This window comes from Nuphar pumila, chromosome 10 (genome assembly GCF_984573655.1).
Source record: "Nuphar pumila chromosome 10, dmNupPumi1.hap1.1, whole genome shotgun sequence".
Taxonomy (NCBI): Eukaryota; Viridiplantae; Streptophyta; class Magnoliopsida; order Nymphaeales; family Nymphaeaceae; genus Nuphar; species Nuphar pumila.
Window position 1 is genome coordinate 103,432,974 of NC_143258.1, and position 26,327 is coordinate 103,459,300.

Consider the following 26,327-nt stretch of genomic DNA (forward strand, 5'->3'; position numbering starts at 1 on the left):
AATAGTGGAGTGGAATGGACCATCATCATCTTTGGATGGATTATCAAAGTAGTTTTGGTTAACAAAATCAGTGGATCAAATGCAAGCCAATATACTAACCGGTCCAATGGGTTAAAGGTAGTACCAATTTTTTGGAAGCAGGAAATTTATTATAATGGCCTTGCTAACTAGATTAATAATTTGGTTAAGGCATACATGATGACTCTATAATCCCCCAACTTACAAACTATTTGATATTCATCCAAAGAATTTGTCGGGATTTTTGCCTTATTAGGGATTTTGTCGGGACTTCATATATATATAATTTTTATAGTTTTGTCGCACCCTGCACCCGGGTTTTTTTAAAGTGCCGCACCCCCGCACCCATGTGACATAGATATATATATATAGATACATATGCATGTATGCATATATATATATATATATATATATATATATATATATATATATATATATATATATATATACAAAAGGGGCAATTACATGTTACAATTTAACAATACCAACTTGGATCTATAGCAGATAACATCACAAGCTAACTCTTATATACAGAACAGGCGAGAACACAAATCCAATTTCCACCTATTGAAGGGAAAACTTGAATACCCATTGCTCATGAAACTATAGTTCATCCTATGTATTTCATTATGCTCTTGGCAATTATGTTTGATAATAGATGCAGATAAAGGAAATGCAAGCAAATAAAAATTGTATCCAAAACATAAAAAACCAAATACTATCTTAAGCCATCTCTACCAACAAAATTGTTCCCAAAAATCCACTCTAACAATTGCTTGGAAAATAAAAACCAAAAAATAAAAGAACCTCCTTCCCTCAAGCTCCAACAAGCTCTGCTTCTCCTTCCACCATTGTCTCATCAGCAGCCTTATCAACCTTCACACCAACATCTTCAGAGTAGTCACCATGAACCTGAAAAAGAACCGTACACAGGTTATAGACTTTTAGCATACATAAATGTAATAGGGAAAATCAAAGATGTAGAAAACTAGGTTTTGGACATGCCTCCATTAGCTTGCCAAGATCAAATTTGGGGGCCTTCAAGATCTTCACTTTCCGAATGAACACATTTTGCAAAGGATAGATATTTGATGTTGCCTTCTCTATCTCCTTGCCGATCATTTCAGGGATAAACTTCTGCACCAATTCTTTCAGGTCACACGAGGTTGCCTGGTTTACCATAATCTCCCTCATCTTCCGGCGGATCTGAGAAGTATATAACAGAAAAGAAAGTTTTACTAAAGATAATTCAAGTGAGCAAAGCTTGTATTTGCTGGCATTTGAAGCCAACTGCTCAAGATGAGTTGCATTTAACGTTGAATCAGATAGCAATATCATTGCAACAACCAGTAAAACAACCTTCAAGCTCCTGAGCATATTGTTTTAATGGTTCCAGACACTCCTTTCTACATTTTTACACAAGTATGTAAATGATTGAAATCCTTTCTACTTTTCAGAAGTAAAAAATTGATAGAAAATTAGCTTGCACATGGACTCTGTAAACGGTTTCAGTAATTTAAAAACCTCCCAGCTATAAAATCGGATCCTAATTCCATTTCTATACGTACAACCTGATCCACTTCAGGGTGTGCAAACCCGACCAATTTAAGGGTTTTCAGAAGGCCATTTTTGGGTGGGAAGCACATTTCCAACATAAAAGTTTCAGCACATGCATAAGATTAGAACAGCCGCAAAACATAAAAAACATATATATGGCAGTCTCTAACCTGTCGGATCTGGCTTGATTGTGCATAACATGTACGCTTGACCTGATTAGGGCGCCTCTTGGTGAATCCAATGCAGAACATTCTCAACATATAGTTGTCTGTGGTCTTCACATCTACATGGGCCTCGATCAACGTTTGCCACTTGCGAACCAAGGACCTCAACTTGTCGGTGGTGAAATTCATTCCCTAAAAGACAAAATGTTTATAAGCCATTTGCTCTTTTGCATCACAACAGCTTCAAGGGCATAAGTTTCACAAAGCTTCTTTACCCAGAAGTTAGTAAGAACATTCCTTCCTTGAACATCTTCAGCCCGCAAGCGGATCTTTCTGTAAGACTGATCTTCATCAGCTTGAAGGTCAGCCAAGTTGACCTCAAAAACTCTATGTTTAAGACCTTCAGAAGCAATCTGAAATAAGGGAAAATTAAAAACATTCAAGTAAAAAAGATAAAGTAGGTCAATTGACAGAAAAAGAAAAAAGCAAAAAAGAGCCAACTGCCAAGCATGACCACAAAAGAATCCAACAAGAACACTAGCTTGCGATAGGCACCAAAGGAACTCACAAATAGACAATTCTCAAAGTAAACAATCTCAAACCTAGAGCAGCATATGCTTACCAAAAAACCAGCACAAAGCAACACATTTTTGTTGTTGTTGTATTAATCCTATTGTGTTGAACAGACACATATATAATAGGTAACACACAAATTCAAACAAGTCAAGAACACTAATACAGTAATCATGAGCTTTTCCCTCCCAAGAACCTTAGTGTAACATGCACAAACAATTACCGAAAAACTAGTACATGAAAGCACAAACACACAAACACATGAATGCATGCATGCATATACTCACACACTAACGCTCACACCTATGTCAAATGGGTGCAGGTGCGGGTGCGGGTGTGGGGATTCAGCAATTCCAAAAAACCCGGGTGCGGGGGTGCGGCAGGGGCAAAAATGTAAATATATATATAAGGGGGGTCCGGGGGCGCGGGTCCACAGCCCATTTCATAGGGCAATTTTTTTTAAAAAAAAAACAAAAAAATGGACCATCCGCAGTCCATTTCATAGGGCAATTTAAAAAAAAACAAAAAAATGGACCAAAATGACCCTGGATGCGGTCAATGCACCCAAGGTCGGGTTGATCGCACCCGGTTCCGCACCCGCACCCGCGTCGAGTCGTGTCAACGCGGGTGCGGCACCCTGCTAGCCGAGTCCCTGTGACATAGGCTCACACCCTTCTTTAGTTGTAAAAAATGCTAGGCTGCACCTAGGCATCTTTAGGCTATATGTGCAACCAATACTGCATTTACTCACCAACTTTCCATTAGGATTATAGACTTTATAGTCAAGGTCAAGTCAAAACTAACAATTACTTAAAAAATTAATTATCTTTAAAAATTGCAAATATTATAACTATAATAAGAAATGTTTTTGTAAAATTTGACAGATTTAGCATTGTTTTTTCTTTCATTTTTCTCATTGGGTGTTACAATCTGAACTCGGGAAGGAATAACAGGAAAACCAAAATGTTATAGTCAATGTCAAGTGAAAACTAATCATTCATTAAAAATTTCATTATCTTTAAAATTTGCGAATATTATGACAAATAATAAATTTCTTGTAAAATTAGACAGATTTATCATTGTTTTTCCTTTCATTTTTTAAAATGAAAGCCAAAGTCACTTTCAAATTTTAATAAAAATGCAGGGCAGACCTCCTTGCAGCAAAATGATTAACAAATAAATTGTGTGTCCTCACAAATAACAACATTTATGCATCATCTCACATATCAATAAACATAACCAATGGTTACTTCAATGGATACGGTAAACCAGAATTTTTATTATAATAACCAATGGGTTTGGCAAGCTAAGCTCAATATCTATGTAGATAAGCGTATACCTAGTGGTGGACTGACAAAGTGCCTAGTCTTCGCCACCTAGTTGGCAGACTAGGTTCCTGGTGACTAGTTGGAGCCTGTGCTGACAAAATTGTCCCTTTTGCTTTACCATCCTAAAGTGCGTGCACACACAAACTGTTTTTTCAGATATATATGTATATAGAATCTATTGAATCCATACAATTATATATCATTGTTAAGTTACATGTTTTTCTTCATGTTCTTTTTTGGACCCCATTAGGCCAACTAGTTCCTCCTGGGCCCTGACTAGGGTCTTTAGAGGTCTTCCACCTAAGCGATGGCTAGCTCTTTTGACTACACAGCTCAATACAACAACTGTGTATAACCTGACCTTAGTTACCATGCCATATCCTACTAATATGAAAACCGTATAAAAAAGGAAAGGGGAGAATTACGTCTGTCTTAGCTGTTCTTAAGCTAGCTAGACAACCACGTAATGACAGGTTTAAATCCCACCAGGGACTATCGCCCAGTATAATATCAACAGAAAATAAGACCATTTAAATGTAAAAAATAAGTCAATTTAAATCTAAGGGCTTAATGAACAACATTTGCACTTCTCGTAATCAGACCCTATACCAGTAAAAATTTTCAGCAAAACAACCCAATTTAATGAACATAGTCTACTTGAATCCAGATCCCAGCCACCAAATATCTAAGAATCTAAGATGAGATCAGCTGTAAGTTTAAGGTCTTTTGGAACCGAAACAACATCCCATTGATACGATTATTAAGCAAAAACAAAGTAATTCCATTTCCACTAAGAGAAAAGGGTCCATTTAAATCTACAGCTTCATAAAACAAGGATTCAACGTATAGGGAAATCCTGAGCCGAGATTGCATCGTACTGTCACAGTTGAAACGAAAATGCAAGTCAACCAGTGAAGAACAAAGACCGGAGATCTAAGAAAGAGAGAATCAATCGTACCTTGGTGCCCTGGGTCCTGGTGACTAGGGTTTTTCCGACGGTGCGGACGTTGAAGATCGACGGCGCCTTCACATCGTACCAATCCTTCTTGGAGAAGGGATCGACCCTGCGGAAGAAACAACAAGAGATGAAGAACTGAGATTCAAGAGATGAAAAAACCACAAGACGGGGCGATTTCTGGGGTTTTAGTTTCACTTACGCCTTCTTCTTCCCTCCCTTCTTCCCCTTCGAGATCCTCTTGTTCTTCCTGCAAATGCAGAGAGGACATCGTTAGCGACGCAGAGAGAGAGAGAGAGAGAGAGAGAGAGAGAGAGAGAGAGAGAGAGACCCGACGGCCATTGCTGAAACTCCGCGCGAAGGGAAGAAACGCAAAAGAGGCCAACACCAAAAAAAATGTGAGAGAGGGTTAGAGAGAGAAACCCTAAGCACAATTTATATAGAACACCCCGGGAGGATTAGAATTCCTATAATGCCCCTTGATTCTGACAGACAATTACGGAAGTACCCTCAGCCGTTGGACGATAACGGGTCGGGGTGATGACCAGTATCCGAACAAGATCCAACTCTGATTCTCCATTCCAGTCTTCCAGATAGGGTAAGAGAACGGATCCCGTCATCTGACATATGATGGGATCCATCCTATATTTCGATCCTAACCATGCCAACAATGGCTAGTGAACTAATGGTAGCCGTCCAGATGCATTTATGATCAAGATGGATTTTTTGACATCATATGTCAGGATAGGATCCTTTTGGATGGGGTATCCTAATCCCTGTCTCGCTTAAAACAAATATGGTTGGAGGCTTGGATCTGGAACAGAAATTAGATAAACAAATGTGTTCAGATTTGAGGTCAAAAGGGGTGTGATCTGACCCGTTTAAACTTTTCCACTTGAAATCACAGGCTGCCGTTTGGAAGTGGCAAAATTGTTCTCGGAAATTTTGAATATTCACATCATATGAAATGCATGGGAAGTACAGGTATGAAAATTAGCACCACCATTGAACAACAGCTTTTTGAGATGAAAATTTTAACACATAAAAAACCAAAAAAATTCATATGAAAAGTTTTCTCTCGTATAGAATAGTATGAGGAGTGATGCAAACATGCTAAATGGGGTTTTGGGGCTTTTTTGTTTTATTTTTAAATTCTAGTTATAGAAATGTGATCTACATACTTGATTTTATAGTGATCAATTCTTGGAGCGTTCAATTCCAACAGATGGGTGGGTTTTTAAAAGGTTCAAAAAAAACTCTGTAAAATTTTGAGGCTCCAAAAATCATTTTTTCATAAAAAAAAATGCATGATCTGGGTGTCGATTCCTAGTAAATCTATCATTCCAAACACGTCTGTGAGGTCGGAATAGCAAAAAAACACCAAAAAACTCATTTAGCATGTTTCATGTCAGATCTTTAATTTAGCATGTTTGCATCGCTCACATGAGTATCTTTTTTTACCTGTGAATAGTATGAGAAGATTTATTTCCACATCTCTTTTAGAATTTTTCCAAATTTCCCCACTTCCAAACATGGCTGAAAGGTTTTACTTGTTTTATTGGATCCAGTGCCACAGGGCCTCGCAGCGTATCCAGATTCAAAACTCCCATTGTTCTCAGCTTGAGCATTGCATAGGCTTTGCAAGGGCTAGCACGTTCTTTCGTACGATTCATTGTGTGTAAGGCTGGAAAAAGAGGCGATCCACTCATGGTTCAGGTCGTGCTCGGCTCGTAAAAAGCTAGTTTGAACTCGTATGATGAACAGGTGTTCAGCTCAACTCGGCTCTTACAGATAATCATGCAATTGAAGATAATTTGAGGTGGGAGAATCTTTGGTTCTTGATTCACAAACTTTTGAAATTCAGTTCAAGTCAATTCCCTTGACTACAGTCAAATAACCCTTCAGGTTTGAGCTTAGTTGTCGAGTCTATATGGCTCAGTCGATCAGATTCCATTCTTGACATGGTTCTCTTCTTTATACCAATAATATCACCAACATATTTTGTTGTGATCACCCTAAGCTTAAACCATAGGCAAACGAACAAAAGAACAATTAAATGGAAAATTGAAAATTTTCACATTTGTTGCATCTTTATTGTCAAAATATCAGCAAAATAAATATTAAAAAAATAAAAGAGGTGTAAAGTGACAGAAGATAAAAAACAATATGCACATATAAATATCATTTTTATGATTTTAACCCAAGTTACTGCAGATAAAAATATGAACGTCATGATAAATTCACAAAATTAAAATTGGTGACAAAATGTTGTGCTATTCTTTCAATAATTGACACAGTGTGCTCTTAGCAATGCATGGCACAATCAATGATCCAATTAACATGCAGTAAAGCATATTTATTATGTAGCTAGGCTTATATTAAACATTTTGCAATAATTTAGCCCCAAGGGTTTGGCGCAATGGAAGGGCCTTGGCCACTAGACAGGTGCTCAGGGTACCATTCACATGACCATGCTCAACTGAAGCTTGGTGACTCCCTGGGGGCAAGGGGTGCACCAAGGGTTTACACCGCTGGGACAGCGACAGTAAGTACGGCAGGCTTAGCCAGCGTGACTAGGTCTCTATCCTCTGAGGGTAGTTTCCCCCATCCTTCATGGAAAAAAAATGCTGCAATAATTTGAAATACCAAATTGACGTTCCATTAAATAGATTAAAACACAACCTTTTCTCTCTTGATTATCACAAAATTAAGGAAATACATGATGAATCAAGTGTACGCATCATCCCTTGGGGAAAAAATATTCTAGTCCCAATGGAAACTACAATTATTTTTTAGATCCACCAGCTGATTCATACTTCAATTATCCTAATAACTACCTAAGAAACCACCATCTTAATTTCTCATAAAATCATTAAAATTGAAAGCTGAAGGCTCAAAAGAGAAAAAAGGCAGAAGAAAAATGGAATCAGGATAAGAGTTTCATATTTTTGAGCATAGATGAAACAAGAGGTAACTTTGTGGGTGCCCTCTGCTTGTGGTCCTTCACCAAGGCCTGTGCAGCAAGAGATTGCAACTCCAAACCCTCTTTTTCTTCCCTGCTCCTTCCCTTTGCCAGCTGACTGATGGCATGACTACACTGTAAAACATGAACAAGAATTGGTCAATAGAGCATACAAACGAGTCACAAATCATCGAACACCGTGATCGGAAGGAGCCAAATACAAATGATCAGTATTGTGCATAGCAAAGTTCTGAAACTATGACCTGGAACGGAACACAAAAGGCCAGCTAATTTTGATCATAGAGTTTATGTAAGGCCAGAAAACCTATACATAGGACACCAAACTAGACTGCAACAGTTCCGCACAACTCATTCTTGTGAAATATGTGGGTGGTGCTTACAGATATGGCAAGATTTGGACAGACTTAAAAAAGTAGATCTAATGTGCGGTAGCCCAAGTCTCAAAGAATTAATCAGACAACAGGGATATGAATTAGTCTGAGAAACCACAAACCATGTGAACATGGAGCTGGTCAACCCTGTATAGGATATAATCTGCCAGCCTGGATTTGGGCGATAACTGAACTAGCGATCAAGGACCTAATTCAAGAGGTAAGTCCTTAGGGGGTGAGCTCAGATCTTCAACCTGAGGATCGATCTGAGATCTGGCATTTGTTAAGCCTCAGACCTTGGTGTGGAGCCCACACCACATCAGTGTGCTCCACACCACCTCAGGCTCACAAACGCCTCCTAAATGTTCTGAAAACAGAACAAAGTGAAACATATTGACTAGGACTAACACCCAAACTTTAGCAAGTTCATTTGTGTATCAATTCCATAAATTGCAAGCCTGACTGAAAACCCTTTTGTATACTTGAATCCACAGCAAGTTAGATCCAGCTGAGCCACAAACTTCTAAGTTCAAGACTGAAGTACACAATAGGAAGAAATGATAGAAGTAGAACAACTTTTATCTATCCTTTCCTATTGTAACAAAGAGATAAAAAAAGGTTCGAAATGATTAAAGGAAGAATCTCATTGATGAAATTATCAAAAACTGCATTCCTGATGAAGACGATAATATAAGTCTATGCCCATCTCCTTATATGTCAATTAAATGTTAAAAAAAGTGACTTTGAAGTGAGGGTTTGTTCACATATTATAGTCATAGCATGTGAGAATTGATTTTGAAGTGAGGGTTTGTTCACATGATGCTATCCATAGCATGTGACAATTAAGGCATTCTAAAAGAAGACATAAAAAAGACAGGAGAAATAATAGGAAAGTAAGATTAACAGAATGAAATGCAATCTTACCAAGCAAATTCCAAAAAGAGCTCTGGTATTCTTTCCTCCACTCAAGTCTATGGTTGAGGCATAATACTTCTTAGCAGTGATCAGATTTTCCAGACCACCAAGTGTATAAAGTACCTACAAAAGAAGAAATGAGATTCTGGAAATGAAGACTAAAAATATTAGTAGAGCTAAATAGAAGAATGACATATAACCGTTAACTTATGAACTATGCCTGTTATCATTGGTTCATTATTAATATTTTGGTGAACTTTTTGTTTGTTTCTATGCATCATCTGCCACAAGCAGGGAAAATAGAGAAATAGCAACATAGCCTGCAACCCATCTTAACTGAAACAATCCAAGTCAACAAATACAGCATTAATACTACTATGATAGGGGATCTTCCATCATCCACTCCTAGTCACAGTCATGATTATCTAAGTTAGTCCCGTCGGAATTTTAATTTAATGCACGTGTACTGTTTCAGGCTGCTAAGGATTATAATTTGTGAATAATATGCTTTGCAGATAGAGATGCAAGTAGTATCTGCAATCAGCCGTATGACAGGAAATTATGCTAAGCATTATACTTGGCAGACTTAGATTGTTAACGAAGATTCTGTGAGAATAGATACAAAAAAAAGTGGGGTGCGTGGGATTGAATAATGCAGTTCTCATCAATATTAGTTACAAGAACAAAAAAGAAAGATGGAACCTTTGAGTCCCCAAGCATTATTTTTCCTTTTGAACAGATCAGATTCTGAGCTTTGTCAGCCATAGATGGGCATTTTCAGAAAGGTATAGGTTGGCTCCCCAAGACATTGTGACTGAAAATGTACCTCTTGCAAGGCAATAATATCCTCAACAACCATTGTGGTGAGAATAACAAAGATTCAGTGTTTTAGTTTTCACACAAAATTCTGTACGAGAGATTTAAACTTTTCAACACAAAGTGAACTTTACCACAAAAAAGCACCAAACATAGTGGCAGGTGAAAGAATACATACAGCCTACTTCACACAATCCATATCAGCACATACGTCACTATGTACATATAAAAATCAAACTATCAAAATCTTGGGTGTCTACGAATCAACAAAAACAAGGCTTTTGGGAAAAATTATTTCATATGGAAGAAAACATGCATGCTCTTATGACTTTGCAATATCACACGTCTACCCTCTCCCACTTCCAAGGCACATCAATGACATAAATAGCTTAACCCTATTTGGATATCAATAGCAGAGAGCTCAAACCATAGTTGGATATCAACATCAACAAATATTAGCAAGGGCTTCTTGGGAGGATTTAAATATAATGGCCTTTTAAAGGATATATATTAGGAACATTACAAGGAGTGAAAAAGAAAAAGAAGATATCTACTCCTATTTTTATTATAAATGTTTAAGGAACATATCTCTTGGAATGGTTTCATAAGAAATCCAACTTTGCAGTATTTTGAATTTCTAATAAAAATAGCATGATAAGAAAAGGATTTCTTTTAATTCTCATGAAAAGATCACAACATAAAAAAGAAATAATTTTGTGATTTGAGAGTCCTGGATCAGCTATTGATAAATTAATTAACATGAAGCACTAGACAAGCTCATGATTCTATGTAGATATTGAGCAAGGGAAACTTAATAACAGGAATTGGAGCTGCATTGTTGTTTGTCTCAACTTCTTTTATTTTCAAATATAACTTCCAAGAAACTACAATGCCGACAAAAAGCCAACTACTAGCCTCTATTTGGATCCCTTTATAAATAGCTCCATGCCTTTTATACTTATTTTAAATAGCAAGTTTTGGTGTTTGGATCTTCTAATTTTATTTTTTCTAATGAGCTCTTATAAATTTGGTAAGAAATCACATGATGTTTTCAAAAATAGGGAGGGACCTACTTTTTTTTTACTACTTATTTTCCTACTTCCCACCACCATCACTAACATCACCACTAGGGCTACACAACAAGCCGAGCTAGCTAGAGCATGACTCGTTTAAACCCACTCGGACTCGTTCGAGTAAGTAAACAAGTCGAGATTCATCAGGCATTCGAGTTCAATTAAGCTCGTTTAGCCCGATTAAGCTCGGCTAATAGAGTCATATAGTGGACAATTCAAGGATATGTAGAGATTTTGTTCAACAATAAGCACAAAAAAGGCGTTCCACTCAAGTGGGGAGGGTGTCATTCATTTGCATAGAAGGTCTGTGTTTCAAATCTTGCAATATTTACATGCTTTACACTTATTCCTGTTATATTTTTTTAATAAATAATTCGGCTAGAGTCGAGCTGAGCCAGGCTCGAGCTGAGTTTTTGTAGACAAAGAATCAGGCTCGAGCTCGAACGAGCCGAGCTTTTTGAGCTGATGCATCCCTAATCACCACCACCACAAACACCACCTCATCACCACTACCACTATCATCACCATCACCACCATTAGCACCACCAGCACCTCCTCCATCATCACCATCGCCACCACAGTAACAAATACTGTGATATTTTTGTGTATTATTAAGTTGCAATATTACCAATAATATTGTGAGATTTTCAAAATCTTGCCTGATTTTAAAAATCCTCAATATTATCTTATATCGCGAGTTTACATGATATAAATATTCATTTTAAGAGGGCAGATTCGTAAACTCGCCCACTTCAATAAATATTAAAACAACCTCTTTATATTTTTTCAAAGAAAAAGAGGAGGCATTTAATGTCTACCTTTTTGGAAAAGAGACATTTAATGCCCGCCCCATGTGCTAAGAGCCAGGCCTCTTGAAATGAGATGAGAGGAGAACGTCCCTTTTATAGAATGGGTAGGGTCCTTCACTCTCCAATCCCTTGGATATGGGACAATTCCCACACAAGTAAAAATGCAAAACATGGTTTTGTTAATATATATATATATATATATATGTTTACTTTTGTAATTTGTCATAACCCACAAGGGTATTTTTGTTTTTTTGTCATATGTAATTAGAATAGTCCACTAGGGACTATTTTGTATTTTTCTTTTTTCTTTTTCCTTTTTCTTCTTTTATTCTATTGACCAAGGGCTTTTTGCTCTCTACACAAAGTCATTGGGACTCTCCCCAATAGTCATAAATATGTTAGGGAGCACCCAACAGCTCTATGGGAGATCCCGCTTAGTTTCCTTTGGTGTATAAATAAAGGGTGTTAGCCCCTCTCTTCTTTAATGTGTTTTAGCATCTCATCAATAAATTGATTATTTACTTTTATGTTCTTGTTTGTGAACATTGTATCTTGCCTATTAGTGGCTTCTTGTGTGGTTGTGCACTCTCTATAACCTTTTATGGCATCTCTCTTGTGCACTCTGATTTCATTACATGGTATCAGAGCCCCTTGGGTTCTTGTGATCTTGAAGGCCTTGTTCATGGAAACAATTGATCGTGTGCTCATGATTAAAGTGTTTGGCTTTCTCATTGGCTCTCACTCTTCTTTTTTGCTTACTTCTTATTGTTCATCATGGAGCATGAATCAAAAGTTGAGCTTTCTTATAAACTCAACGAATCCAACTACATGATATGGACATCGACAATGAAAAATCATCTCAAAGGAAAGAAACTTTGAGGGTTGTCCCCGAAGATGTTGAGCTTAAAATAGAGCAAGTTGAGAAAGAACATTTTTTTTAATTCCTTCGTGGCCTAAGACTAGAATTTGAATAAGTGAGGTCATCTCTCCTTCATAGGACTTCGACTTTGCCTCTTAAAGATGCTCTTGCCAAGGTATGCCAAGAAGAGACTTGTCTTGGCATAACTACTAAGGGCGAAGATGTTTTGGCCGTTACCACACAGGGAAACAATGTAAGGGCTTATAGGCCCCCGCATTTTGCAAGGAAAAATAACTATAATAGTGGATATATGAATGGTGTTATTTGTAATTTTTGTAATGAATCGAGATACATCAAACGGATTTGTCCAAAACTTAAAAGAAAAATTGCTTTCATTGGAGAAATCACACCCAAGAATGAAGAATCAAGCAAAAATGAAGATATTAAAGACACACTTAGTCAAATATCAGAGGCACTGCAACAACTTCTTAAATCATCCTCTACTTTGAGTGCTGCTATTGCATCTTCTTCATGTCCTCCAGGTATGTCGATTCTTGACTCGGGTGCTTCCTTTCATATGACCTCTCATGAAAATGGTCTTTCTAAAGTTTGCACTAAATCTACTTCATCTTATATTTCAACGACCGATGAAACCTCTTTAAAAATAAATAATATTGAAACTCTTGATTAAAAATTTTTTGTTCCAAAATTAACTTTAAATCTTTTTTCAGTCTCTCAAATTTTAGTCCATGGGTGCAAAATTTTTCTCTCATCTAAAGATTGCACCCGTGCAGGATCTCTATTCAAGGAATCTGATTGGGCAAGGTCATAGGAGAGGCAATTTTTACTCTATGAACTTTTTGACTCTTCTACCTAAGTCATTTTGTAATTATGTACAAGACAAAAGTATTGATACTTGGCATAAGAGACTTGGGCATCCTAGTTTTTCGAATGTATCTCTTTCATGTTTTAAAAAATATTTGTAATTAAAAGGACATATCTTGTAAAGATTGCATTTTTGAAAAAATGAAAGCAATTCATTTTCTCAAAAGATCTTTCGCTTCTACTCGTTCTTTTGAATTTGTGCATTCAAATTCATATGTATGGGGCCCTTCACCGGTCATATCGAAAGGAGGTTATTCTTATTATGTTATTTTTGTTGATGATTTCACTAAATACACATGGGTTTACTTTTTTATTCTTAAATCCGACATGTTCTTTTTTAAGGAATTTTATATGATGATTAAAAAAAATCAATTTATCAGTAATCTATATATATATATATGTCCGATTCAGGAGGAGAATATATATCAAATGATTTTCAAAATTACTTAAAACAAAATGGTATTTGTCATCAAAGGTCTTATCCTAGAACACCTCAACAAAATGGGTTAGCGAAAAAAAAACATAGACATATAGTAGAAATCGTTAGGACTCTTCTCACTTTTAGGGACATTCCAAAAAAAAATTGGGCCAAAGTTGTTTTAACTTCAATTTATTTAATAAATAGAATAACATTCATCCTCTTTACAAAATATATCTCCACTTGAGAAACTTTTTAAAATGACTCGCTTTTTTAAAAGACTGACTCATAAAAATGATAAAACCATCTCAAAAAGCTATTGTGTGTGTTCCCTTAGGATATGGGGAAAATAAAAAAGGTATAGATGTTTTGATTCAAAAAACAACAAACTTTATGTTTCTAAAGACGTCACTTTCCTAGAAAATGAAAATGGATTTGAAAAAAGAACTAAAGAAGTTGACTACACCTTTTTATTTAATCTCTTACCAATACATGTTGAGTTTAATTCTATTGATGCTTTTGATTCTTGTTTAAATGATGATTCTAGTAATGAACATAAGGTTATTGATGAAGTATGTCATCTACATGAAAGTTTAATTGATGATGCATCCAATAATATGCATGTTTATGTTCGACGTGGACAAGTTGATCATCCATCCAAGTTGACAAGTTCTCGCAAAACATACACTTAGAGGAATCCCAACTTAGGAGATCTAATCGAATCTCTAATGCTCCTAGTAGATTTGTATTCACTCTGGTTCTGTTTCTCCCAATTTTAGAGCATGTTTAATAACTATTCACTCTTATTATGAACCATCTCATTATAAAGATGTCAAACAATATCCTCATTGGAATGCGGCAATGAAAATGAAGCTCAATGCCCTTAGGAAAGCAACACCTGGGAAATAGTTGATCTTCCTTTAGGCAAGAAATTTATAGGATGTAGATGGGCGTTTAAAGTCAAAATCAAAAGTGACGGTTATTAGAAAGGTACAAAGCAAGATTAGTTGCAAAAGGTTATGCTCAAGAATATGAAATAGATTATAAGAAAAATTTTGCTCTTGTAGCTAGGATGACTAGTGTTCAAACCTTAATTGTCATTGCCTCTATTCAACAATGGCCAACTTGTTATAATGTGTTTTTTGTTAAGAAAAGTGGTACTAAGATTGTGATAATCCTTTTATACGTTGATGACATGATAATCACAAGAAATGACAAAGAAGGGGTTATTGAAATTAAATTTATTTTAAAGAAAAAAATTGATATATCTGACTTGAGGTTTTTGAGATATTTTTTATGAATTGAGGTTGCCTACTCACCCTGAGGATATGTTATCTCTCAGATGAAATTGGTTGTTGACATATGTGCTAGGTCAGAAGTTTATGATGAAAAGAAGGTGGAGACCTCAGAAGTCATAAATGACAAATTAAGACTTGAAAATGGTGTATTACTCGAAGATCTTACTCCATATCGCTAATTGATTGGATCTCTCACCTACCTCTCTATCACCCGACCTGATATTGCATATGTGGTCCATGCAGCAAGTCAATTTTAGCACTCCTACCACAGTGCACATGAATGCAGTTATGAGGATTGTTCGATATACTAAGTCACACGGATTCAGCAAAGCAGGTGTTGCACCCGCGTCAACGCGACGCGATGCGGGTGTGACACTCGGTGCGGTCAACACGACCCTGGGTGCATTGACCGCACCCAGGGTTATTTTCATCCAATTTTTGAACGTATAAAAAAAATTTGTTTTTGCCTGATCAAAAGGGCTGCAAAAGAGGATTAGGGCAAACCTTAATCCTCTTTCGCAACTCTCCTCTCCCGCACAGTTGTGCTCTCTCGCTCACCTCCTCTCCTCCCGACGTCTCTCAAGAGAGCCCGACGCCACCTCCTCCTCTCCCTCGTCGCAAACCCGACGACGCCCAGAGCCACCTCCTCCTCTCCTCTCAGGTAACCTCTCCCTCGTCCCCTTCCTTCTATCTTTTCCCAACCCTTCCCCCACTCACTCTTTATCGCCCTCTTGTTGGGTCGGCTCGGCAGAGGAGGGGCCGAGCCCCCCTCCCTGCTTCCTCTGATTTCAAGGGAGGGGACGAGCCCCTCCCTACTTCCCTGTTTTCGGCAAAGGAGGGGCTGAGCCCCCGTACTCCCTCTGATTTCAGGGGAGGGGCCAAGCCCCTCCCTGCTTCCATATTTTCGCAGAGGAGGGGGATGAGCTCCTCCCTGCTCCCCGTTTTTCTGACAACCAGGGGTGGGGCGAGGCCCCAACTCTTCCCCCCCCCCCCTCCTCCTCGTTTTCCCTTGATAGGCTGGGAGTTGGGCTCGGCCTGACAGACCGAGCCTACCCCTCAACCCTCCCTTGTGAGCCGGGAGCTGGACTCGATATTATAAATCTTGATTGTCTGCATAATTGATTTTAATATAATTTTTTTGTATTTTCGGGACAAAAATGATGGATAAAGGGAAAGGACTTGCATTATCTTAATCCCCACATGTGAGTTATGCTGCTAGTTTTGTTGATAGTTGTAGTGGGAGTGATGATGTAGGGCCACTATGGGTACACGTAGATAAGCTTGCAAAAACAGGAAAAGGAGGTGGTGGAAACAAAAGATTTCGATGCAAGCTCTGTGAAAGAGATTTTGTTGGGTCTTACACAAGAGTGAAGGCTCATTTGTTGAATATACCAGGACATGGCATTTCAGGATGTAGAAAAGTTGATGAGGCAATGCGAAAACAATACAAGAAAATACAAGAAGAATATGAGAAAAGAAATACAATGAGTGATTCTTGTGTAATTAGTGTGTCATTTGGAAGCCACCAAGAAGATGCTGAAAAAAAAAGTCAATGTAGGAGGTAGATGAACGATACAAACAATATTCAATACATATAAAAGAGAGAATATGAATAGAAAAGTAAGGAGGTATTTTTATTCAAGTTCACTCCCATTTAATGTGGCTAGAAATCCTTATTGAAAGAATTCAGTAACATCTTTGGCAAATTGTAATTTGAGTGGCTATGTGCCTCCAAGCTCTGAAAAACTACGAACCACACTTCTTGCAGAAGAAAGGGCAAATATGGAGAAGTTGCTGGAGATTAAAAAATATTCATGGGAGCAGAATGAAGTTTTTATTGTTTCTGATGAATGAACAGATATTCAAAAGCGTTCACTGATCAATTTCATTTTTTGTTCGCTTAGTGATCCAATATTCTTGAAAGTAATTGATGCATCTGGGGAATATAAAAATGCAGAGTATTTGAAGGGGATGTTTATAGAAATCATAAAAGAAGTGGGTAATCAGAAAGTAGTACAAATCATTACAGACAGCGCTCCAGTTTGTACAAGTGCAGTGTTGAGTTTGGAGGGTGAGTACCCTCATAATTTTTTTGACTCTCTGTGTAGCACACAACTTAAATCTGACCCTAAAGAGCATCTGCAACCCCAAAGAAGAAGAAAATTCATAAGCACATGCTTTATGTTCATGGATTGAAGATTTAGAAAGAAATGTCAAAAGCATTAAGAATTTTGTTGTTAACCACCATCGTGCTAATGTTATATTGAATAGGCATTCTGACCTAAAATTGTTGAAGGTCGTTGAAACACGTTTTGTGTCCATCATTGTGATGGTGAAGATGATTAAAAGAGTGAAGAATGTTTTGGTTAGCATGGTGACTGATGAAAATTGGGCATTCTATCGTACTCATGATGATATCAAGGCTCAAGAAATTCATTGTTGATGATGAGTTTTGGGACAGAGTGGTATACTTCCTTCAATTTATGCAACCTATTTGGGAAATGTTAAGAGGAGTTGATAAGGATGAGATCATGCTTCACAAAGTTTATGAAATATGGGATAATATGATTGAAAAAATACAATTTGTAGTTTTCAAGCATGAAGAAAAAAATTCTGCATTGGATGATTCAGAATTTTTTAACCATATTCATTCAATTTTAATCAGAAGATGAGATAAGAGCAACACTCCTTTGCATTGCATGACACATTCTCTTAATCTAAAATATTATGCAAATAAGTAGCGGGCAAGTGGTATTGGTCGTGTCCCTCCAAATTTAGACTCAAAGCTATCAAGACATAGAAATATGTGTATGATAAGACTTTTTTCAGAAGTATATCTTCTAAATCAAGTCACACAAGAGTTTGGAAAATTTTCATCTTCGAGATTATATGGACCGAGATGAGGATAATATATAGATCCTATCCCATGGTGGTCAACATTTGGATCAGAAACACCTCTTCTCCAATGTCTTGCATTAAGATTGTTATCGCAGCCTACTAATTCATCTTGATGTGAAAGAAATTGGAGTGCATATTCTCAAATCCACAACATGAAGAGAAACAAACTCACCAGCAAGCGTGTAGAGGATTTAGTATATGTTCATTCAAATCTTCGACTACTTTCGCAAACCAATGATGAATACATGTACTAATTTGCTCTCTTAGTTATTTGATTATTTATTATATTTTCATTTAAATATACTTGTATTGTATTTAACATTTTCAAATTGGGTTTGTAATGCAGACAACGAACATCCAAATTTTGGGATGTAAACCCAGAAGAGTATGACTTCGAGGGAGAGCATGATTTCAACATGACAAACATGGATTTATCTAAGCCCAATATTCCTTCTAATGATGCATTTGATGATAAAGAAGAAAATTATTAAGATTCATTACTTCATGATCATATACATTGTAGGATATACTTTTGGTATGTAATTTAGTTCTTTTTTGCTTTACTTATTTGATTGATATTTAGGTTGATAAATTGCATGCATGATGAATGATATTATAACAATGTTAACTGTTAAAACTTCAAAATTATATATATCTATATATATATATATAATTTTTTACATTTTTGCCATGCCGCACCCAAGGTTTTTTAAAGTTCTGCACCCCCACACCAATGTGACATAGTCGATATATTAAAAACACAATATCAAAAGGGTTTTTCTTATCATCTTCCCCATCCCTAGATTTAACTGCTTACATTAATGCAAAAGATTAAGCATTGACTACAACTACAATAGAACCGGTACGGCTAAGGAATATCCTCCAAGACATAGGAGTTTCATGGGAGTTTCTATCTCCAAACCTTTGAAGATGTGTTATAACCACAAAAGTGCAATTTAATTGTAAGTAACCACACCTTACATGAAAGAACAAAACACATTGAGATGGACTGCCACTATATATGTGATGAGTATTTAAAAAGAACTATTGAGTTGTCGTACATCACATCGAAGTAACAGCTTGCAAATTTTTTCACCAATGCTCTCCCTATACTTTGGTTTATTTTTCTCCTTTGTTAACTTTTGGTGATCTTCCTGTAAGTTTGAAAGAGGGTGTTAAAATGTATGTATATATATATACACTTTTGTAATTTGTCATAACCCACAAGGATATTTTTGTCTTTTTGTCATATGTAATTAGAATAGTCCACTAAGGATTATTTTGTATTTCTTTCTTTTATTCTATTGAACAAGGGACTTTTTGCTCCACATAGAGTCGTTGGGACTCTCCCCAACGACTCTATGGGAGCAGCCCCCCCCCCGGTCTCCTTTGGTGTATAAATAGAAGGTGTTAGCCCCTCTCTTCTTTAATGCTTTTTAGCAACTCATCAATTATGTTCTTGTTTGTGAACATTGTATCTTGCTCATTAGTAGCTTCTTGTGTGGTTGTGCACTCTCTATAGCTTTTTGTGGCATCTCTATATGACCGTTGGGGAGCTTCCAACAGCTCTATGGGAGCAACCCCCCCCCCCCCCCCCTCTCTCCTCGGTCTCCTTTCGTATATAAATAGAGGGTGTTAGCCCCTCTCTTCTTTAATGCTTTTTAGCATCTCATCAATACATTGCTTATTTATTTTTATGTTCTTGTTTATGAACACTGTATCTTGCTCATTAGTGGCTTCTTGTGTGCACTCTCTGTAGCCTTTTGGGACATCTCTCTTATGCACTTTGATTTCATTACAGGTTTGAGCCTTTGAGACGCTTAAATAGTGAAAACCAATTGTGTAAACACCCCTCCCCATCTCTCTCTCTCTCTCATTTCAAAATAATTTCTCTCCATCTCAAAGTAAAACTTTATATTTTTAATTTTTAATTTACTGAGATTTCCCCGAGAAAACTCAAGTTTTGAAAATCTTCTGAGATATTCCATTGTCGAGAATATCTCGAGAACGAGATTGTGGCAATTAATCACCACCACCACATCACCATCACCATCATTACCACCATCATCATCACCACCACCATCACCATCACTTGCCTCTTTTTCTTTTCATTTTAGTTTAACTAATTTGGTAATCCAAACATTCACCAGATTAGAAATGAAGGCAACATTCTTCTTTATAAAATTTGGTTTAATTTATGAATGTCCACAATTAATAAAAACAGACCCAAACAGGGCCCTAGTCTGAAGAATCTGCATTCCTTCGATTAAGCTTGGTTATCAGTTCAAGAGTACAAGTAAAGAAAGTTCTAACTTGCCTCTGCATAAGCCAGGTGATATAAAGGAACATTGGGCTGGCACAATATCAGCTCTTCATAACAGAATGCTGCTTGCTTGTACCTGCATCAAAGTTATAAGACATATGAAGATAATGGAATAAAGCATTCCGAGGGCTTTTCTTTTATAATCCATTTAATGTGAGAATGGAAAAGGTATAGTTCAACATAATATCACATTTGTAATGACACGTATATTTCCGCAAGCTCCCTCCAAGCATCATGATCTGCCATAAATCTGAAAAGTAGACACCTAAAAATTAATTAAAATTTCCCATAAACCATGAAGAGGTGCTGCCTGAACTATTAATTACATTTCTATGCTGATAGTCAGAACAGCATACACACATTTCAAGGTACTTGTTGAGACACTCAACAGCTCCGGGAATGTTTCCTTGGGCCTTTGCCATTGCAACCTTTCTTTTGTGGATTACCTGAAAGAAGATAACAATTAACAACAATCATAACGGACATAAACTGAGAAAGCAGCATCAGATGATGAAGAGAAAAAGGAGCACTTAGCACTCATTTAAAGAGGACTTCTGAACCTCACTTGGTCAAGTGGATTATCCTCCAGAAGGCGTGAGTAAGCTTTTTCTGCATCCGTCCAAGAACCTTTTGCTTCAAACAACAAAGCCTCTAACCTCCCTGAACATTCAAAACAGTAGGCACAGAGAACATGTGCATATGTACACGTACACATGCAAGACACTTAAATGATATACAACAGGCATAAAAAAGCTGATCTGAATCAGTGGCAATCTGGAAATTTCCAGCAAATGAACTTACCAACTCTGTTACTGCCGGGAAATTTCTTTGAGAGGGCCTTGATGCAATCCTGCAGAACAAAACCAATTAAGCATAAAGAGTCTATTTTTAGAGGTCATATTTAAGTAGTCCTGGAACTTTTGTCCAACAAGAGTTTAAAGAACAAGGAAAGAGATAATTGAACATTGATAACAAGGTATATGTAAAGCCATTTGATCTTTAGAGAGAGAAATTAAGGCACAAAGAATATCTTGGACAAAACTCTGACTCAAATCAGTGTGTGAAAATTAATTATAGCAGGTATGTGCTGCCAGTGATCTACCCATGTACATTTGTTCTGTACATTGTATTTTTACTTAATAAATTAAAGAGTGTTGCTATGCACCACCGACAATAATAACAATGAGCTGGAACACACTCTTACCAAAAAGACTCAATGATGCATTATAGACAAACGATGTGTGCAAAATACAAAAATTAAAACCTGCAATGCGAGATATATCATTAGAAGCAAAATACTTGCAGTAAAACCAATAGAGCAGGATATCATAGCATACCTCGCACTTTATTAGACTGACTGTCCAATACAAAGGAATAAAAAACTTAAAATACAACGGTTTCTCATTGATACATAGATAAGCTGCAGCAAAAACTTCCATACTCAATGCTTCAAGAGGTGAATCTGAGATGTAACAGATTACACACTCGAAAACAAAAAAAGGACTTTGACAGGTAAAACGATCTTCAGCAAGTCTAGCTCATTTAAAATATCTAGTCAGCATTCACGTTTTACTAGACATGGTTGCTTAGCTTAGATTATAAAAGAGGTGCACCGTTAACCCACCTGTGTTAAAACACCCAACTCTTGGAGAGATATTTTTTCCATTTACATCAATCAACATAGGATTTAACTGAAGATCCCTCAGTTAAGATGCTGGAACTCTAACCATTTAGTGTCAAATCAAACCCTGGCATGGAGAATAAATTCAATGCCATGAAATCATGGGTAGTTAAGACTAAGAAAGGATTTCTTTTCACCACATGCGAAAAGAACAATGAAGACAGTCTACAATAGAAAGACTACAATTAGATAACCATAAATAGTAAAACGTTAATTTTTTGGTGAAACAACTTCTTAACACCATGTTAAGGAACAATACTAGTTTGCTGGGAGAAGCACAGTGTGCTCCCAATCTTGAAAACTCCATTCATATGGTCCATTTACTTTGGAGAGTGCAGTAATTTGAAAAGTATAAACCCCTAAACTGTTATCTTAGTGATGCAAGAATAGATTGCGAATATACAATGTTTCTTAGAAGGCATTTGATTGACATTCAGGCTGGGTCCAGCTGTTAAATATTCATTTAAGTGCCTAAGGAAAAAAGGATTGATTGGCAATGAAAAGAAGACAAGAGGTGCTTTTGGAGCTATGTGAAAGGGAACCTACACTTCCAAGAGTATGCTGAGTCAGTGGACCACTAGTTGCTCCAATAAAGTACCTGATCGACCTCTATTTATACTAGTGCCGAAATAAAGGAATCTTTTACTCCAGCTGCAAAATCATAATCTTATAACTAGAGGTGCTAGATGACATGCCATATTTGGTTTAGCAGGTCCTGAAGCTTCATAGAGAATGCCAGGGCAAGTGTACTGCATCAGTTGGCACCAATACATAAAAAAGGCATCCTAAACCATCATATATATGACCAGTTTACATGTTGACTATTTATTCTGCCTCAACCAACCATTCCGTAATAAATGAGAATATATCTTTTAAAAATGGGCACCGCACCAGCGTCGCACCCGCACCCATATAGGTGTGACACTTGGACACGGCTTCCTTTGTGTCTGGTGAAGTCAACCACACTTAGGTCTATTTCTGGCCAAAAGTAGATTCAGTTAACCCTAACCAAGTTCAGTTTAGGCAACTCTATATAGATGCCTAGTTCATCCTTAATGAGTCTTAAATTGCCAGGCTAAGTTCTTATGTACTTCAAGATTATTCAGATGGAACAATAGATGAAACTTCACAAGGTCAAGACAACAATACCCCATGTGCATGTCTTTCACAATCATATCAAGCTCCATATTACAGCTTTAAGAACAAATAGGGTCATATCAACCCTGAGTGCATACACAAACATGAAAAACATCTCCTCCCTCTTTCTGATTTGAACATCTTGAGAATAGGCTTTTCTGGATTTAAACCCAAAAATTCATATATTGTTCGAAAATGTAACTGCACAAGAAACACAAAAAGCATTTTCTTTTATCTCTGTTGCAGAATATAGTCCATTGTTAACACTGAATAGTGGTCAAGGGAGCTAGATCTATGAACTTAAACAACAATGCAAGTGGCTACCATGATATTTATGATTTTTCTTTGGGTTAATGGATCAGAACATATACTCCCCAAAAAGGCTTTCGCAAGGCCTCCTTGCTAAAACTTCAGAAGGAATAAAATTGAGCTGGAATTTGTTGTGGCATGTGTATAGCCATTAGCCATAATTAAAAGTCCATCAGATTCTACCTCCATCAATCAAGATTCAAGACCAGTAAAACAGTATTCCCATTGAACATTCTTTGCTATACCATAATCCACACTTCATTTTTTTATTTCTTCCTGCAAGAGGCATATGTTATTGAATGTCCACTTGTCCAGGCTTGTTTTACAACAGCTGAATCAGTCAAACCCATAAAAGGTCAAGCGATTCAGTAGTACCCTACAGTACTCACAGTAAGAGAAGCTGTTTAATTCTGGTACTACCTGACTGACTCATTACTTTACTTGAAAAAGGTACATACTAACATGATTAACAAAAAAATGGATTGAGATGCTAATTGGAGAGCGCAATTTCTCAAAGACATCATATAAAAATAAATTCTCTATGTATTTCCTTAATTGGAAAAAGCAACTCAGGCATTCAAATAAGTAGATAAACTACAATCTACAGCAACAAACTGGAGTAATTCACAACGTTCACATAACAGCATAAAACTAAGGAAACAAGTTAACAGTTTTCAGAATGAAAGATGATAGACAAAAACCTTTGCAATGTCAAGGCTCTGGCAATCCATAGCTGCAATGGCCAACTGTTCATAAAGAGCCCATTCTGCAATAAAAAGGAGACACAGAGTAAAGACAGTGTCATCCCAGTGAATATTGAAAATATGGTAAAAGAAAGCACTAAGCTTTTTTAACTTTAAGTAGAACCAAAAAGAGAAACCAAAAGAGAGAGTTTTCTCCTATGAAAATAATAAACAAGTACCAGAAAGAAATACTCATTAAAATCACCAATATTGACAATGCTGATAACTGTATGTTGGCATATTAAGTAAGCAACAAGAGGGCCGAAAATTGATCTTAAGCCTCATTTGCAGGAATTCCTTCAAAATTGGGAATCCATGGGTTTTTAAGATTTTCCATAACCATGTTTCCCAAATCAACACGTTGTTCCACTCCTTTCATTTACACTCCAAACATGATTCCTATAATATATACCCCCTTGACCACTTCAAGACAGATTGATCTTAAGAAGAACATTGCACTCTCCAGTAGCCCATATGAATCTGGTGATTATTGGTGTGTCGAGTCAGGCAGCGGCTGTTAGGCCACGATGATTGACAAACATTTAGACAATAAATTATCCTAGTATGCTAGAATACGGACAACCATGTGAACAAACGAGAGGGAATCAACAGCAGTTGAAGTGCTCAATGAGAGCCTAAATAGATATGAATGGTGACAAGTGATGAGGAGAGATGCAAGATACAGGGGAATACACAACCAATGGTGCAGTAACAATAAAGTAGCTAAATGGTAGCAGTAACAACATGGTTCCCTCCTTCCTTATCGCCTTACATCAGGCTGTTTGCGATCCTTCTCAGGGAAACACAACTACGCAACACATACCAACCCAAGTACTGCTTCAGGTGCGCTAGAGTCAGATTTCAATTGTCATTTAACATCCCGCAAGATTCACTTGTAATATTGATCCACTTCTGGGAAGTGGACGAAGATGATGTTTTTTAGTACCTCTTTGTAGAAGGCAATTGTCCAACTAAGCCTCCTGATTTTCAGCCCAAACAGTAAAGAAACCCGTTGAAGAGGACAGTTTCCTTATTCCCTCTTATGATTTTGACAGAACTAGGAAGATGGCAATCATCGTATCATTCTGGCAACTGGGTTTCCCTTTGCAAATGCGAACGAGGAGGCTGAGGGCAAGAACTTTGAAAGGATTCGCGTGCTCAAGGACTTGAATCAGCAACCGCAACTTAAAAGATGCACTTTACTGAGAATAAATGACTAAAACTAATAGGATAGGCACTAAAGATTGTTCTCTCTTCCCACCAATCAACAAATGAAAGAGCAACCTGTCTACTAAAAAGGCTTCTACTTCAGTCACCATGAAGGAAATTAATTTTTTGTTTTTTTTTTGGTAATTCACCTCGAACCCAATAAGAGATCTGAAAACCAGATTAATCAAAAGGAAACGACAACACACAAGCAAGAAACACACCAAAATCCGAGTTTAACCACTCAGATCATAACAACGCCTCGTCTCAAAAAGAAAACCTAACACCCAAGTTCAAAGAATCCATAAAAATTTCAATTCAAATAACACACGAGAATCTCATCAAACCTCTGCAAAATCAGGAATTTCCCAAAGTGATGCACAAATCCATCTCCCAATACCCCAAATCCGGACCCCCATCAAACAAAACCATGGGAAAACCCATCAAAGGCAGAAGATCAGGAAAGAGGGAAATCGGACAAACCGTCGGCGCCGAGTTTGGATCGGCCCTTAGGGTCGTTCAAGATGGGTAGGCCGTGCTTGAGGACCTTCTCCGAACGCCTGACCTTGAGCTTCCTCACCAGAGTCAGGTACTCCCACGCGCCCCCTCCCCCATTGTCCACCTGGTTCTCGAGTCTGTTGAGCTCTGCTTCCTCCGCTACACCCACCATCACCCCCAATAGAGGGAGAGAGAGAGAGAGAGAGAGAGAGAGTCAAGAAGAAGAAGAAAAAAGGAAGACCCTCTCTTCTCCCTTTGATGCAAGGCCGGTTGGGGATGAATCAGAGGAGGGTTCGGTTGGGAGCTATGTAAAAAATATCGCCGATATTTTATAAAATATCGTTATTTTGTTATCATATTTTTAAAAATAAATACCAAAATCCTGATAGTTTCAAAATATTGTTTATTTTAAAAAAAATCACGTTTTGTCACGATATTAACGTAACGCAAATAACAATTTATCACGTTTCGGGGCACGTAAGGCTGCGTGGTCGAGCCCTCAACCCGTAG

At 37.2% G+C, this 26,327-nt stretch overlaps 2 protein-coding genes across 2 annotated transcripts; both read right to left on the reverse strand.

The window, feature by feature from the left end:
• Nucleotides 1-609: 609 nt before the first annotated feature.
• Nucleotides 610-5,000, reverse strand: LOC149827701 (small ribosomal subunit protein eS1). Its single transcript, XM_090018217.1, has 7 exons — nucleotides 4,927-5,000; nucleotides 4,798-4,845; nucleotides 4,599-4,704; nucleotides 2,015-2,152; nucleotides 1,746-1,931; nucleotides 1,024-1,224; nucleotides 610-930 (listed from the first exon to the last, which is right to left on the reverse strand). Exons 1-7 carry the CDS (start codon nucleotides 4,935-4,937, stop codon nucleotides 835-837), a joined length of 786 nt encoding a protein of 261 aa, XP_089874343.1. The 5' UTR covers nucleotides 4,938-5,000; the 3' UTR covers nucleotides 610-834.
• Nucleotides 5,001-7,261: 2,261 nt separating this feature from the next.
• LOC149827702 (uncharacterized) lies at nucleotides 7,262-26,095 on the reverse strand. The gene is made up of 9 exons (XM_090019564.1): nucleotides 25,803-26,095; nucleotides 24,072-24,136; nucleotides 21,045-21,093; nucleotides 20,809-20,903; nucleotides 20,604-20,689; nucleotides 20,434-20,493; nucleotides 20,238-20,319; nucleotides 8,874-8,987; nucleotides 7,262-7,692 (listed from the first exon to the last, which is right to left on the reverse strand). Exons 1-9 carry the CDS (start codon nucleotides 25,987-25,989, stop codon nucleotides 7,522-7,524), a joined length of 909 nt encoding a protein of 302 aa, XP_089875690.1. The 5' UTR covers nucleotides 25,990-26,095; the 3' UTR covers nucleotides 7,262-7,521.
• Nucleotides 26,096-26,327: the final 232 nt, after the last annotated feature.

Bases quoted from the DNA above. Each gene is read 5' to 3' on its own strand.
- LOC149827702 (XM_090019564.1), bottom strand. From the start codon at position 25,989: ATGGTGGGTGTAGCGGAGGAAGCAGAGCTCAACAGACTCGAGAACCAG. The intron at 21,094-24,071 runs GTTTTTGTCTAT...TTTGTTCTGCAG, and splicing joins AGAGCCTTGACATTGCAAAG to GATTGCATCAAGGCCCTCTC. The intron at 8,988-20,237 runs GCAAGTTAGAAC...CTTCTTTTGTAG, and splicing joins ATCACCTGGCTTATGCAGAG to GTACTTTATACACTTGGTGG.
- LOC149827701 (XM_090018217.1), bottom strand. The intron at 1,932-2,014 runs GTAAAGAAGCTT...TTTGTCTTTTAG, and splicing joins ATGTTCTTACTAACTTCTGG to GGAATGAATTTCACCACCGA. The intron at 931-1,023 runs GCATGTCCAAAA...GTTCTTTTTCAG, and splicing joins ATCTTGGCAAGCTAATGGAG to GTTCATGGTGACTACTCTGA.